Consider the following 16,891-nt stretch of genomic DNA (forward strand, 5'->3'; position numbering starts at 1 on the left):
TTTGCAGTGTGTGTGTCTCTCTCTCTACACCTAAATTGTCCACAATATTTAGTAACCTCTCCATCTCCCCTCCCTGTCCTTTAGTCTTTCCCCCTTCCCTTCTCAAGTCACCTTTCTTTCTTGGGCTTGGCTGAGCTCCCCTGGTCTCAGCCACCTCCTGTTGGCCACATTTCCCACTGATTGCAGACAGCTGCCCCTGCTTCCTGACACTCTTCACAGCTGCCCCTACTTACTGCTTGGACCTTGCTACTCAATTGTATCAGTGCTGGGATCAAGCAGCACTTTCCATCTAGTAAATCCTCTGAATTCCAGGCTTACAGCAGGGGACCCAATTGTCCTCCTAGGCAATACTGAGCAGGCTGCTTCTACATGTATTGTATCTGGGGCATAGGCCAGGCACTGAAGTGCTGTTGCTCAGGCAGGTGTCACTGCACATTAAAAAAAAAGGGGGGCTACATACTAATCAGCTGGCATTCAAAAACAGCTCAGAAAGCAATTTCTAATCCTTATTAGTGCTGCAGAAGCCTTCATTAGGCCCATATGAGGTTAAAAGTGAAGTATTTTCCCATCTTTCCCTCTGTACTTCAATGACATTGAGGAGTCTAGTTTTGTCCTCAGTGTCCCAGTTACTACAGATTTAAATGGTGGAAATTCCCCCTGCCCAAGTTCCAATTAAGGCAAAGGAGGATTCCCCTTACAGTTCTCTCTCCTGGAGAATGAAGGCACAAAACAAGATAGGAACTTCCCCCCCTATTAAGCTGCCAATAGCTGTTGGGGACTACAAACTTTTAGCACATTATTGCAGCAGGCAGGGAAAACACAGGCATTAAGATGAATGGCTAAGCTTCGTAATGAACAATTACAGCATAGAAAGAGTTCCTCCCCAGAGACACATGCTAGGAACTCTGGGATCCTACCCTGAGCTTTTAGAACTAAAAATCACCCACTGGCTTGTTTGACAAGGCTCTGACGACCATTAACTGGATTTTGGGAAAGAGGAGAGGAAAAAAAAAAGTGTCCCCTCAGGAGTGAAGTTTTTATTTTAAATAATTAAGCATCCAGCTTGTTTAAAGAATCAGCTCCCACCTCTGGTGAACTCTTAGCAGCCTCAACCACATTTACTCTTTGTTTTTGCTGCAGCTCGTCAAGCTAGCCTCCTCAGCCTTACATTTCTAGTGCCATGGGGAGACAGTAGAAAGGTTTCATCGTGCACAGAGGCAACGCAAAATGCAGACAGTTAAACTACTTACAGAGAAATAGCAAGATTGTTTCAGTGCAGCGTAAGGTGCAAATTGTTGGGAGTCAGAGGAGCTGTGCCCAATAACCGTGCTATGGGAAGAGTAGCTTGTAGAGAAGGAGGTTGCATTGTGTCTATTCTGAAGGGGTCTTGAGTATAACTAAGAACTGGCCCCTTCTCAGGGTTGGTCTACACTACAAAGTTAGGTGGGCTTAACTACATTGTAATGTCCTTAAGCTGACCGCAGCCCCTGTGTAGACATGGTGAGGTCAATGGAATATTTCTTCCCTTGACGTAGCTACTGCCTCTTGCAGAGATGGATTTACTACCTTGCTGTAGTATGTGTCGACACTACGGCTGGGCCCTTGCCCCATTTCAAATGTAGGACATCCCTTCACTCAGTGGGTCTGGACCCGGGAAATTAACTGCGTAGGGCAGCTGCTTTCGGCAACTATTTTTTAATACCTAGCCTGAGAACTACGCAAAGGGAAATTTGCAGACCTGAGAAAGCGAGCAGGATTCCTTGTGTACATCCTCTGTACAAAGATATTTATTAAATTAAAAGCAGCTACCCTGGGCACACACAGTGAAAGCTGATGAGGATCCTACAAATGGACGACAAGCTGCACAGACTCTCACACTGGCTTGTAACTCACAAAGTGCTGGTGGCAGGGGAGTTTCTCAGTGAAGAGAAACAGTGGGTGTGATCTTGAGGGCAGCAACCATAACGTCAAGTGCTGTAAAAATACCACCAGTCCGTATGCTAACTGGGATGGATCTCAGCAAGGACCACACACATCCTTGCCCTGCTGAGATGCAGAAGATCAGAAAGCTCTCCACAGGACAAAGATCTGTCTTGGAGAAGGAAAAGCTGGCCTAGAGGATAGGACACTAGGACTCAAGAGTTAAGAGTTCAACTCCCAGTTCAGCCACAGACTACGTGTGCGACCACAGGCAAGTCACTTATTTACTCTGCTTCAGCTCCATGTTACAGATGTGCAGCTAACAGCATTGCCATACTCACTGGGGCATTGCAAGGATGAAATCCACTAATGAGCGTGTGGTTCTCAGACACTATGAGGGCCACGCAAGCGCCTAGACAGTGAAGGGCACATTATCGTATTGCTCAGCACACAAGAAGAGTACACCTGCTAATTTCAGAAGAAACCACATAGCCTGCAAAACTAGAACCGGTATGCTTGGGACTTGAATCTTCACAAAACTCAAGGTAAGGAACTCCTTTGCTGTGACATGAGGTCACCTCTTTCAAACTGCGGCGTAGCTCATATTTCATCTGCATGTAATATACTCTTCCCCCAATGCACCAGTGCTTACTAGACTGCACCGCAAGGTTTTTGCAAAGAATTTATTTTTAAAAAAGGAGTGTATAAATGCTGTATCCAAGGTCTTTCACAAAACTTGATGTAGCGATCAAAGAATTCAATGAACAGGGGGTTTGAAGGTTCACCTTTGTGTGTCCCATTTAAAGCCCATCACTATTTGGTCTCACCTGCCACTCTAACAAGTAAAGATCCCTTCCCACCCACACCTATACCACCAGAGGCCTGGAAATGAAGGCTCTTACTCATCACATTTTGATTAAGATGGCTTAAAACTGGAGCTTTAATTGAAATGGGAAACACATTCCAAGAGGATTTTTTCTTTTTTTGGATTTAACCAACCTATCAATTTTGTTTTCATTGGACATCATTATTGCTAACATTAAACTGTACACCCCCGAATAGAGAGAATTCATAAAAAAGAGAATACATTCAAACCATATCTGAATGGATCTGATCAAATCCTGGTGTAGGCAGCTACATTCATGTCTGCACGGTGGACCAGCATGGCAGCTCACCAAAAGTAAAAAAAAAAAAAGAGTCTCTGGATTGGTCCAAAAGATTCTCATTTTCCAAGGCTTGATTATACCAGTGCTTTCCTGTCAAATGTCTTCCCAGCCAGCAACAAACCTCAACTCAATACACATGTCTAAATGCAGGTACATTACAATATTTTTTTAATAGTATTAAGTTATCTTAAATTATTTGAACAAAATTTTAAATTCCACATTTGATATCAATCTAAAAGGGACCAACATAAATCAAGAGAGAGAAAGAACACCACTGCAATATCAATTCCAAATTGTTACCTTTTTTTTTTTAAACAGATCTGTACAGCAAAGGAGTCAGTGATCACAAATCATACCATACAGCGATCTAGAGCAACGCTAATCCTGTACACAGCAGAGCAGAAACACTCCCACATTCGGATGTACCAAGTACGTCAGCTGTACTGACGGATTCCAAACCGTTTTTACTTACAGAGGACATTTTGGTGTGGAAAAAAATTCTTTTTAAGTTCCCTTCGTAATTTCCAGTGTTTCTCTTTTACAAAATATTACAATGATTTTATATATATTTACACAGACTTGCACAGCTAGAAAATGGTTACAAATTACAATCGGGTTTGGCAATCTTTTTTTTTTTTAAATACATGATCTGGAACTTAGCAGATTTACAATCTATAGTTGTAGTGGTAATTCATCCTACATTTCAAAGGTCTGCACAGATGAAGTTTTCTTCCCATGCAGCTCAAGCCTAAAACATTTCTACCAGGAGACATGTGCCAGGGTAAGTGCCATGAATGCAATTCATTTGTCTCCCAGCATCAGTAATGGATCAGACGAACAAAGCTTGTGCAAGTTCGTGGCACAACATGGAAAAGTCAATAGACAACTGAACTTTAAATCCCTTACATATTTGATGTTGGCTTTCTAGGCAGCAAACCTATTTCTAAGAAACAGCCAACATCACTTTCAGAAAAAGCAGCCACTGAACCTCTGGGGCATCTGTGCAATAGACCTGCAGCCACAGTAAACACATGGTAGGGGTGTTTTGTTAGCTTCAAGCAAACCCCACTTTTTTTTTTTTAAATAACTCTTAGAACTAGGCCAGGGACAGGTTTTGTTTTAAAGCTACGGTATCTTTTTTATGGCTTTTAGTAACTCCCTGCCTTTCACTGAAATGAGGTATGTATTTCAAGTGAAATGGTAACAGTCAAGCAAACAAGTCTCAATGGACCACAGGGTTTTGCGCAGTGGTGTAAACAGACACGTCTTCCCTACAGGATTGCCAAACCCAATTCTAATACAGTGCAAAAAAAGGATTTTTTTTATTTTATTTTTTTTTTTTAAGAAAAAAGGGTCACTTGGGGCCTCTCAGAGTTTACTAGTAACTGTCAATCCACTGAGCAAATCCTCTTTCCACCAAAGCTCTGTTTATTGACACCACCTAAGGAAAAATGAGAGAGACACAGATGAAGGAAATACCAGCCTAAAAGCAACAGTAAAAGAAATCCCCATAACTCAAGCAGAGGTTTTTAAACCCACGTCTGGAGTCTATACAAACCAGAGCACTACATTTCTGCAAGTGTACGCACCTCATCTCCCATCATACTCCACAGCTGGATAAGAGGCAGGCCCGTTGCACTGTCATAGTTTGTGACCTGGAAACAGACATACGTGTTAATATATAGCACAGCAGACAAGCTGGTGCGTCAGTGAGCTAAGACATAGCTTTGCTGCTGTTAAGCTCTCACTTCTTGGGGCTGAGAGGGAAAACAGTGGCACAGTCTCCCCATCTATAAAATAAAGATAGTTGCCTCCTTTGACCACTGCTTTAAGAACTACAGATCAAGAGCAGCATGAGGGAGCTCGGTGTTATTACTCAAGAGAACACTTGGTCCATGCTTGGGAGATAAGATTTCACTAGCATGAGTCCTAGTAGCAGGTAAGAGCTGAGTGTTTCCCATCTCCAGAGGGTTTCACTTAACTTTTGATTTATCATAGTACTATGGATTTTGATTTAACATAGTACTAAGTTACTTTAGGATAAGAGAATCCTGCCCAAGCATAAGCAGCACTGACCGTTTTCTAGACATTTCATATATTCCAGCATTATAATCTATGAAATACAAGAAGGCACTATTGTGATCATCTGGTCGGTCCTCATGTATATCACAGAGCCTAGAACTTCCCTGAATTCATTCCAATTTGAACCAGAGCATATCTTTTAAAAAAACGGCCAATCCTAACAATTGCCAGTGATGGAGAATCTACCACAACCGTTAGTAAACTGGTCCAATGCTTTACTACCCTCACCATTAAAAGAAAGGAGTACTTGTGGCACCTTAGAGACTAACCAATTTATTTGAGCATAAACTTTCGTGAGCTACAGCTCACTTCGGATGAAGTGAGCTGTAGCTCACGAAAGCTTATGCTCAAATAAATTGGTTAGTCTCTAAGGTGCCACAAGTACTCCTTTTCTTTTTGCGAATACAGACTAACACGGCTGTTACTCTGAAACCTGTCATTAAAAAAAAGTAAGCCTTATTTCTAGGCTGAATTTGTCTAGCTTCAACTTCCAGCCATTGGATCTTGTTGTACCTTTGTCTGCTAGATCGAAGAGCCTGCTATCAAATCTGTTCCCCCATCTAGGTACTTACAGATCATGATCAAGTCACCCCTTACTCATCTCTTTGATGGGCAAAATAGATTGAGTTCCTTGAGTCTGTCACTTTAAGGCATGGTTTCCAATCCTTTAATTATTCTCAGGGCTCGTCTCTGAGCCCTCTCTGATTTATCAACATCCTTCTTGAATTACTGACACCAGCACTGGACACACTATTCCAGCAGCCATTGCACTAGTGCCAAATGAAGAATAATATACAAACCTGTGCAAGCAGAGGTGTACCTCTGGTCATTTCACTAACGGATGAGTCCGCTTCTGATGAAAAGTGATCCTCATCTTTGGAAAGAAAAGGAGAAAACAAGTCAGACATTCACAGGCTCATAGGTTTTAAGGCCAGAAGAGACTATTACAATAATCTAGGCTGACCTCCTGCATAACACTGACCGAAGAACCTCACCTCACTCATCATTGCTACGGGCATCTACAGTATATGAAGCCGAACGAGACCACACTGAAATGCGTATTACAGAGGGGAGATGATGAACACTTCTCTTTAAAAGGATCCTAGCTCAGTAGCCACATGTGCATAAATGGATTCAAAGTAATTGCTAAGGACACTTGGTGTTTTCACATATAGTAGTTTACATTAACGTTTCAGTTTTCAATGTGGCACTCTTGAGCCAAGGAAGCTCAGGACCTCCCTTGTCCTGCAGGGAGTTTAGTGAACAGGAACTCAGTACCATTCAATGGAATTTAATTGACAGGATAAGAAGTCCCTTGCAGGATGGGTGGAATTTTAACATTGCAAGCTGCACTCTTCGTTAATACTGTCTGCGTATTCTTCAATGACACTCCCTATGCTGCTGCAGATGTTGCAAGAGGTACCTTATTGCAGAGCGCATGCCAACAGTGAACTCTGCTGCTGGTAGCTTGGGATGGAATGACTTTCGACCTTTGCCATCCATCTACAGCCTCGCCAGAGGCAAACCCTGTGCCTACCGCCCGTGCAGGTTTCCTCTCCTGATACCCAGAGTCCTGACATCAAAGGGTGCTATCAGTGGGTCGGGCTAACATCCTTCAATATTGAGAACTGAAAAGCCTTTTAGGCACCTGCAAAACATGGCTGGATTTCTATCGGCAACAACATAGGAAACGTTCGTGGACACCATGAATTTCCCCTCCTCTTCGAGCACTGAGGCAGTTTTTAAGAACACTTAGAATGGTACATACCATCAATTTCAGTACGGGAATGTCAGAGGTTTGTCTAGTAGATCTGGGAATTAATCTGCAGGTGTTTATTTAGTTACCTTAAAGGGACAGTACACTTGCTATCTATCTAATCCATTGGCAAAGAGGGGTTTAAAGAATAGTTCTAGGTCCTCCAGCTGCCCTCTGGTAGTTCTGCCAATTTATGGTTTTAAGTTATATTCTTATTTCTCCCCTAACTCTCTTTCTCTTTCCATCCACAGCCGTGTGAAAAACCTGAACACCGAGTAGACAGGAAAGATAGTGGAACTAGTTCCACAGTGCTGGCAAAGGCAAAAACCAAGCAAGAAAAAAATAATTTTCTCATCCACTTTCTAGTCATCTCAGATATTGTACACAAAATGGTATGGAGAAAGTCTAGACAACTCTGGCTTCTGAACGGATGCCATCCTGTTTAACCAAGCACCATGAGCACCCATCATTAGTTTCTCTCCAGTGATTTATGTTACCTGAAAGCGGCACCACATTGTCTAATAAAACTTCTGCTCCTTGGAAGGGTAGTGTTACAAAATCAGACCTTAAAAGAGAAGAGAATCAATTTGAATAGAAGAACACACCTCTGCCCTAATTCCTTATTACTCTTTAAACTGATGATGGCTGATATAGCAGGAATTCATTTGCTTCAGATTAGTTACAGCTAAAAGAATAGACACGGTACGCATAACAAGGGTTTGAGCAAAATTCATACGAGAGGAGCGATCATCTTGTGACTAAGACATGGGAATGAGAGATTTGGGTTCAAGCTCTGGGCTCTTCCACCTAGTCTCAGTTCTCCACATGCAAAATGAAGATGGAGTACTCCTTTTCTCCCGTCCTTCGTCAACTCTGATGAAGGGATATCGCTTACTATGTGCTTGTTACACAGAGTGCCTAGCACACTGGGGTCCTGACCTCACCCGGGTCCTCTAGGCACCACTACAATCATGAGATTGCTTCCTCATCTCGCCCACCACTCCATCCGTACAAAGCCAGAGCTTCCTCACACTTCCTACCATTCATTCAAGCTTCTCCACTGGGAGCAGGCGTACAGACCAGGCCAGTGGCAGGCACACATGTTTCAAGCACTGTAAGTGTTAACAGTCACTGGTACCTTGTCTACCAGCAGCAAAGCAATGGCAGGAAATTTTAGAAGAACCTACACCATGCCGAGGTAGGAAGCTGGAAGTTAGACCCACGTGCAGGGATTACGAGTGCTTCTCCATTTGTTCTCCCCCCAAGTTGTCTTCCCCTGCCCTGGCTCTGCACAATCTCATTATTCCATACCACAACGCAGCCATGTAAATGGTGCACCACTGGGACTGGGGGAACCCGCTCTGAAAGGGCAATGTCTCTCCCTGGTGCAGCTGGGCACATGCTACGTATGCAGTGCCTCATCACTTCCCACCAGGAAGAGAACAACAAGGGCGTCAGTCCCCAAACACACCCAGCATGTCACTACACAGGGACACAGTTTTCGTGACGCAGCCCAGCCCAGCGGATGGGGTATTGGATGCAGCACGTAGGCCGAAGGTCTATCCCTGGCTTTGCTGCTGGGTGCCCTTAGGTACATCACTTTTTTGTTCCTCAGTTTACCCACTACTTAAATGAGGATTACATTTGCCCTCCTCTGTGGAGCGCTTAGACATCTATGGATGAAAGCATGATGTAAGAGGCAGGGGAGTCTGTGAGGAAGCCAGGTGTCCAACATGGTTGTACGTTGCTGAGAGAACCACTCCCCCCTAATGCTTTCATCATACTGCGGAGACACCTACACCTATCAAGCCATTACACTCAGTTATGAAAGTTCTTTTTTTTTTTTCCAGTCAAGGGAGGAAAAACGTAGTTCCTGACCTGATTTGCCTGAGTGTGTCGATTTTAACTCTCTCGTATCCTCCGTAGTCCACATATCTGATCTCCACTTCATTGTTATCTTTGAAGTAGTCGACAACCTGAGCCCGCCACCAAGCGCCATCCAAGCCTGGAGCAGCACAGATCACACCGACTGCAAAGCAAAATAGGGCGGAGCGGGAAGATTCAGCATTAGTGCCTGTTTCTAGAAGTCCCATTGGAACAGGCTCCTGAGTCTGCTGAGGAAGAAGAGCAGCGTAGGGGAGGACACGGGGCTACCTACCCACGCTGCTTTCAGACGAGACACCTAGCGCCCTGCAGCAGGAAGCCAGCAGGATCCAGCAGACAGAGCACTGGATCAGGATTTAGGAGTCCCGGGTTCTATTGCTGACTCTGCCAATGACCTCCTGGATGACCTTGGGCAAGTCAATGCGCCTCTTTGTGCCTCAGTTTCCCCTCCCACCTCTTGTCTTGATTATTCTGATCACATGCTCTTAGGGAAGGGCTGTTTCTTGCTGTATGAACGTACAGCGCCAAGCACAAGTATGGTCGGTGCCACTAGCAGCTGCAGTAACAGTACACTTTTAGCTCTGCCTTGCCCTGTATGGGGATATTAAGTCGACGTAGGACTAACCCCACCTGAAGTAATAAGAGGCTTTTAAACTCTCTAAACGTACTTAGAATGTTCAATTTTGCACTTTTGTTTGTTTTAAAGTAGCAGCTCAACATGAGTAACTTGAGCAAGGGAAGTATTCAGAGCGTTCGCGACCAACTGAATAGTCCTCTACGGGGGCATGGTGAGTCTCACGCTGTATAAACTGGACAAACATCTGTTCTCCAGAAGGTGCCTTGAAAAGAAAAGATTCAGTTGAGCTGCGACCTTTCTGAACCACCAAGGAACAGCCACACACAGACCCACCCCCTGCTCAATTAAACACGCCCTTGTTTAAAAATGGGTACACCATGCTGGACCCATACACCATGCTGAACTGCTTTAGTGAGAGAGACACACATACAGCAGAAACAGCCATGTCAGGAACGCTTCTCCCCCACCCTACAGTGCACACCAGCAATCTGGAGGCATTGCCAGAAATTATACCTCTATAAAGGAGAAAATGACGGTGTTTGATAGCAAAGAAAATAATCCTGATGTTATAATTAGGGTGCTGGCAGCAAACATCTTCAGGAATGCGCAGCAATGCTGCTCCCTGACTGACAAGACTAGAGAGAGAGATGAAAACACCAGCTATGGGAAAGGCAAATAAAAAACGCCCCTCCGCTTCCACCGAGAAACTGGTAACACATGCTTCTTGTAGCAATACTGCTCATAAGAATGGTCATACTAGGTAAGACCAAAGGTCCATCTAGCCCAGTATCCTGTCTTCCGACAGTGCCAGGTCCCTCAGAGGGAATGAACAGAACAGGTAGGTAATCATGAAGTGATCCATCCTGTTGCCCATTCCCAGCTTCTGGCAAACGGAGGCTAGGGACACCATCCCTGCCCATCCTGGCTAATAGCCATTGATGGACCTATCTTCCATCAATTTATCTAGTTCTTTTTTGAACCCTGTTATAGTCTTGGCCTTCACAACATCCTCTGGCAAGGAGTTCCATAGGTTGACTGTGTGTTGTATGAAAAAAAAATACTCAAGTTCATGCTTATATTCATGCTAGCTCATGCTGTGGCAAGATTTACATTCAAAGCTTTTGGAGTAGTTTATAACTGGCCAGAATAGTTCTGGTTTGAATTTACCTTGGTAGGAAGATAGGAATTGCCAGACTGGATCAGAACCAAGCCCCGTCTAGTTCAATATCCCATCTCTGACACTGGCCTGCAGCAGAGGCTTCAAAGGAAAATGGAAGAACTCTGCAATAGCCAGACGTGGAGTAGTCTTCCGCCCACATTAGGGCTCATCCTGACCTCTAATGCTTTGACCTTTGCTGAAGACCTGAAGCGTGAGCTTTAGTACCCCTTCCACAAAGTCTATTACAGGGGGCTTGCTAGTAGTTTTAAACACAGCTTTTACATTGATCTTCCACAGCGCCCTGCCCAATGTTTAGGAGCTACAAACACCCATTTATTTTGCATGTTATTTTCCCAAGTTAAGTCTCCTTAGAGGAAACTCACATAGCTTAATCAATTTGTAAATAATGTTATGTAAAGAATGATTGCATCTCATTTTTACATAGGTTTTCTATGGTCTGACCCATGACAAATTCTGTCATAGACCCTCATCTCTGGAGGGCAGGGCAAACTTGAGAACATGGAAAGCTTGTAGTTTGATTTCTCAGGGAGTGCAGGGGAAAGACACTGAAAAAATACCTTTCAGTGAACTCTAGACTCAAGTTACTCTGAAGCGCAGAGGAGAAAGTCTGCTAGATGCTACTAGGACAGACCAGGGACAGATCCCAGGAGGAGACTTTCTGCTTGACAATTCACGAGGAACAAACTGACTTGCCTTCTACTGGAGTTGGCAGAGTTGGAATTCCAGGCTGAGAATAGCAGACATACATCTGCTGGTCCAGACTGCGCAGCACATGGAACGTGGGGTGCGTGTGCTGCTGTACAAACATGTGTCCTGCGTCGATTTGGTTAACAACAATTACTTCTACGGTGACTCCATCCGGTAGCATGAGCTGCCACAGAGAGAGTTAGCATTACGTTTCCATGAATGTACTATTGCAACGTGAGCTTCACTCATTCCAAAGGTTAGTAATATACTCAGTTTCACTGATACCTTATCTACTCTACTACAAAAAAAAAGGGGGGGGGGGCCCTAAGTGATTCAGGAATTTAGAAGTGGGCTCTTTAGATCTTCACCTCTAGGAGACTAGTTTGAACCTAGGACTAGCTGACGGAGCGTCACTGTTCACATATGGTCTCATGAAGGGGGATCAGATGAGTGTAAATTCTTTGGGGAAGCAATTGTGTATGTTGCATAGCAGCACGCACAATGACAACGCTAAAGGATGCTATTTATCAGTAGGGCAGGGAGACTATAGACAACAACATTGCAGGCTCATTTTGTGCCATCGTGCCAAAATTCCTCAACTCTGATCTGGCAGAATCACTTGTTGGAGAAAGTAGTTTAAATCCATGCTCATCTGAGCTCCTGGCCTCTCTCCTGAGACTGCCAAATAAGTAGTAGTTTGTGATGGTGGTTTCGGAGATGAAGACACTTTCACAGATTTCCCTCCCAAGTCATTTCACATAGGCCATTGCGCAGCCATCAGACTTTTGATGGTATGCTGTAACTTAGCAGAACCTAAAGGCACCTACCACAACCTGAGCTGTATTGGAGTTTCCCTTTAAGGTTATAAACAGAAACCTAAAGGAGAAGGCTCAAAGAATTAGAAACATTCAGCCCCCTTGCTGCTTGTGGATGCAGATATAGGTATATATTCCTAAGCTATATTCAGCTATTTAACGGATGTTGGAGTCCATGGTGTAACCAGTAGGATCTGTCACCAAATGGACTGTCAGTTATAGACATCTGGAAAGGGAAACAGATGTGAAATATTGTGTGGACAGAGCGGAGGTTGATTACAATGCCAGATCTGAATAACTGCAATAAGACGCTTAAAGGGAATGTGATGCTACTGGAAAGTAACAATTCAGTATGATTCTACCAGTCACATGACAACCAATATATACAGACACTGATTGTCTCAATCTTTGACCATGTGGCAAATGGACTGTAAGAACAGAACCAGAATATCTCCTCACTCACAAACTAAAAACCCAAAGAGTTATTTCCTTGAGCAAACATGTCTAGACTGTAGGCAAAAGCCCATTATGTCAGACGTGTAACTGCCAGAGATTAAGCATGTTTGGGTTGAAGGTTTGGGTACATTTTCTGAGTGTGTTCCGGGAAATTAAACACAGGGCAGCATGACGACAGATGGAAACAGTCTGACATGCAACAACCGCATCTGTGCTGATCAAGAAAAGCAAAGGACATTCTTGAAGGAATCTTTGTGGGGCTGCTTGCTTGTACAGTGGCTGCTATGGAACAAGAAGTGGTCTTTGTTCTCAGGCAAGGAGCACGTTTACTCCGTACATGCCCGGTCTTTCCAGCACATCCATCTATGAAACTGATGATGCCTAGTCATTGTACGATAGGCCTACTCAATAAGGCCATCCTTGATATTGGACACTCAAAATGAAGGGAGAATGCAATGTGGCTTTATGGATACATCTCCTACGCACGTCCATGGAGTCTGTCTATATAAACACAGCTGGCATGCTGCCTTGGGGCTTACCCAGGAAGTCATAGGGAGGGAATGCAGCATCAGTGATGGGGCTGGAGGAGCGTAAATGTTGGTGAGGCTCAGTTCCTTGAACTTCTTACCAATCAGACTCAGCGCTTTGTCCACATGATGCTGAGAGCCTGGAAGACAAAAAGACCGAGTCAAATCGCGTGGATATGTTGGGCACACACTTGAGCCCCAGGTGCTGGAACGAGGGGTGCCGCCACTCTCCCCCTGACTTGAAGTGCTTTCTATCATATACACAGGGTTTACGGTTTGGTTCAAGGACCCTCAGCACCTCCTGCGACTGTACAAATTGTCCCAGCGCCCCTGACTGGCAGTACCTTTTAACTCCTTCTGAGTGATACGATTACATACAGATCTTTCCTGTCTATACCAGCACAGCTGTAAATAAAACTGGGCCAAGATATCTCCTGCCATGCAATCACTGTGTGCTGGTTTCTGCTTCACCGAAGAGGGCTATTCAATGAGTGCTAAACCCCACATTAGATAGCTAAAACAAAATCCCCAGTGTGGCGGGGTTGTGTGTGTGTTTAAGTTTCAGTGACAGAGTCTTGACAGCTGATATTTTCAAAGCCATGCAGAAGATCCAGCTACATCCCTGCTATTAACTTTAGTGAAAGATGCATGGTTATATCCTGCTTTGAAAGTCTCAACCACACTCCATGACCCAAAACGCTATTTTGCTAGTGCAAGGAACATCCCTCAAACTGAGGAAACAACCAACCAGCACAGCATCTGTCCATGATGAGCCAAGCACAGAGATTAATATAAGAATGGCCATACTGGGTCAGACCAAATGTCCATGTAGCCCAGTATTTTGTCTTCCGACAGTGGCCAATGACAGGTGCCCCAGAGGGAATGAACAGAACAGATAATCATCAAGTGATCCATCCTATTGCCCATTCCCAGCTTCTGGCAAACAGAGGCTAGGGACACCATCCCTGCCCATCCTGGCTAATAGCCATTGATGGACCTATCCTCCATCAATTTATCTAGTTCTTTTTTGAACCCTGTTATGTTCTTGGCCTTCACAACATCCTCTGGCAAGGAGTTCCACAGGTTGGCTGTGCGTTATGTGAAGCATAAATGGCAACACATACTTTTAAAACCATTCAGTTTTAATATAGTGTCTATAGTGTCTGAGTAACCAAGATAAAGATTTTTTTTTTTAAGTGATATTTCTTTGTACAGTGGCTCTTTAAAGATTCTGGCAAATGGAATATTTTCCCAGCTCCCCACATCATTTACAAAAATATTTTAGCACAAGTTTATTTTCAGTGATTTCTCTTATCAAAATCTACAGCAACTTATTTATGTTGATTACAGTGGTGACGAGGTTACAGCCAAGAATGGGTTCCATTGTGCTGGAACAGGCACAGCATAAGGGTATGCCTCCACTACAGAGACTATGCCAGCACAGCAGGGCCCTGGAGACTAGACACAGGAACACCACATCCCTGAACAAATTAACTATGGGCATGTCTACACTTACTGGGGATCAACGCTGCAGCAATTGATGCACTGGAGAGTCAATTTAGCAGGTATAGTGAAGACCCACTAAATCGACTGCAGATCGCTCTTCCACCAACACCTACACTGGGGTTTTTTGTCAGCATGGATGTGTCCTTCAGGGGTGTGGTGGTTTTTGTTTTTAAATACATGCCTGACTGACGCAGCTATGCCAGTATAACCCTCCAGCGTAGGCCAAGCCTGAGAGAGTCCCTGCCCTATAGAGTTTACAGTCTAAACCTATGAGGCAAGTGGGATCTAAAATACAGGTGACGTGAACAATCCAATGGCCGCAAACATGTTAGTTCCACTTTTCTTTGTTTTCGTTTTTACCTAAATCTGATCAGCGGGGTTGTTAGCAGGGGATTAGCTAGAGGCTACCACATTATAGGCTACATACCTGCGCTAGCCACGCTCTAGCTAGCTTGCTGAAAACAGCAGTGAGCCCATGGTGCCATGGCACGCAGCACAAGACGGTATGTATCCGGGGGGCGGGGGGAGTCAGGCAGGCTCATGCAGCCGGCGCTGAAGCCCGCACCTTGGCGTCCTCGCTGCTATTTCTTAGCGAACTAGCTAGCGTACAGCTAGCGCGGGTATGCCTACGTGCACTGCAAATCACAACCCCAGCTGCAGTGTAGACGTAGCCTCAGAGGAACTCTTGATGTCTCCATATCACTGTATGTGCAGACATATGGTTAGGGAAACAGATAGAGAACAACCTCTCTCTCTCACATCTCTGTAAGGCGAGTTTGGGAAAATGGTACCCCATAAACCTTGTCCAAACTAGGGAAATATGGACATTTTAAAATCCTAGTGTGGACAAGACAGCTGTGTGTTAACACCCATGAGCTGGTTGAGGTAAGCCATAAACTCGATAAGTTTATGGAGGAGATGGTATGATGGGATAACATGGTTTTGGTAATTAAATATTCATGGTAAATAGGCCCAATGGCCTGTGATGGGCTATTAGATGGAGTGAGATCCGAGTTACCCAGGAAAGAATTTTCTGTAGTATCTGGCTGATGAATCTTGCCCATATGCTCAGGGTTTAGCTGATCGCCATATTTGGGGTCGGGAAGGAATTTTCCTCCAGGGCAGATTGGAAGAGGTCCTGGAGGTTTTTCGCCTTCCTCTGTAGCATGGGGCATGGGTCACTTGCTGGAGGATTCTCTGCTCCTTGAAGTTTTTAAACTACAATTTGAGGACTTCAATAGCACAGATATAGGTGTGAGGTTTTTTTTTTTGTAGGAGTGGTGGGTGAAATTCTGTGGCCTGCATTGTGCAGGAGGTCAGACTAGATGATCATAATGGTCCCTTCTGACCTAAATATCTATGAATCTATGAATCATATGCTCCCCCCACGATTTTACTGCACTAAAAATTCACCTGCCTTCCTAGCATAGACATGGCCTACCACTGATGCTATTTGAAGCACCCGTGGTAGTATTTTGAGCACAGGACTCAAAGTTAAGTATCCAAACTGCAGTCAGGTCTTCATCCCTTTATCTAAGCACCCAGAGATTAGATTTCAGACAACACAGACTAAAAAAACCCCACAATTGGGAATCATCTCACTCACCTTCTATGTGACAAATCTGGACATCTTGGGTGTAAGGTAGCGTTGAAATATAAATTTTGGCACCAGAAGTTTGCTTCAGAAAACTCACATACCTCCCCTGCTTGCCAATCAGCCGACCAACCAAGTGCTTGATGGAAAGATGGAGAAGTCACAGTGAGAAGCAAGAACAGCACCTTGAATCTTTAATTTTTAAATGATTAATTTCACCTACAAGAAATGCCACAGGGTCTGACTGGGCGCTGGGGACCAATCGGAACTCAGCGCAGACTGGGCTTCTACCAAATGTAAACTGACACTGGCCCAGCAGAGTTTAGGGAGATTCTGTTTAGTAGCCCAAGGCAGTTTCTGATTTACTCACATTTTGTTAAGTCCATCTTTCTAGTCTGCAGAAACAGCAAGTGCAGCACAGACATGAAGGCCTGATGTAGGTTAGCGTGATTCCTGAAATCAACGGAATTGCCCCATCTCTGAATCTGGCCCCATTTCTTTTTATGCCATTGTGCTTTTCACTGAAAAGAACCCTACGTTCTAGTTCTTTAATTATAAGTTTCTCTGGAGAAATACTAATAGCCTGTCCTCATTGGCCAGTGATATGGATTCTTCTACCGCAGGGCTGATTCCCTGTGCCTAGGTTACACTATCCCAGAAAAAGAAGCTTCTCACGTAGTTTAATGGGGCCCCACCGCATGGCATTGTGCGGTGGAAGTTTATCGCTTAAAACCGAAAATT

At 44.3% G+C, this 16,891-nt stretch overlaps 1 protein-coding gene across 1 annotated transcript in view; it reads right to left on the reverse strand.

Moving 5' to 3' along the window:
- Positions 1-3,063: 3,063 nt before the first annotated feature.
- The window catches only part of AKAP1 (A-kinase anchoring protein 1), a 42,229-nt gene continuing 28,401 nt past the window's right edge, over positions 3,064-16,891 (reverse strand). Inside the window, exons 4-11 of the mRNA XM_084650778.1 lie at positions 16,163-16,289; positions 13,063-13,190; positions 11,259-11,436; positions 8,803-8,953; positions 7,422-7,489; positions 5,969-6,042; positions 4,676-4,741; positions 3,064-4,527 (exon numbers count right to left, since the gene is read on the reverse strand). Coding sequence (XP_084506904.1) covers positions 4,465-4,527; positions 4,676-4,741; positions 5,969-6,042; positions 7,422-7,489; positions 8,803-8,953; positions 11,259-11,436; positions 13,063-13,190; positions 16,163-16,289 — 855 coding nt within the window. The 3' untranslated portion in view covers positions 3,064-4,464. The remainder of the gene's footprint in view (positions 4,528-4,675; positions 4,742-5,968; positions 6,043-7,421; positions 7,490-8,802; positions 8,954-11,258; positions 11,437-13,062; positions 13,191-16,162; positions 16,290-16,891) is intronic.

This window comes from Lepidochelys olivacea (assembly GCF_965140295.1).
Source record: "Lepidochelys olivacea isolate rLepOli2 genome assembly, chromosome: 17".
NCBI classification, from domain to species: domain Eukaryota; kingdom Metazoa; phylum Chordata; order Testudines; family Cheloniidae; genus Lepidochelys; species Lepidochelys olivacea.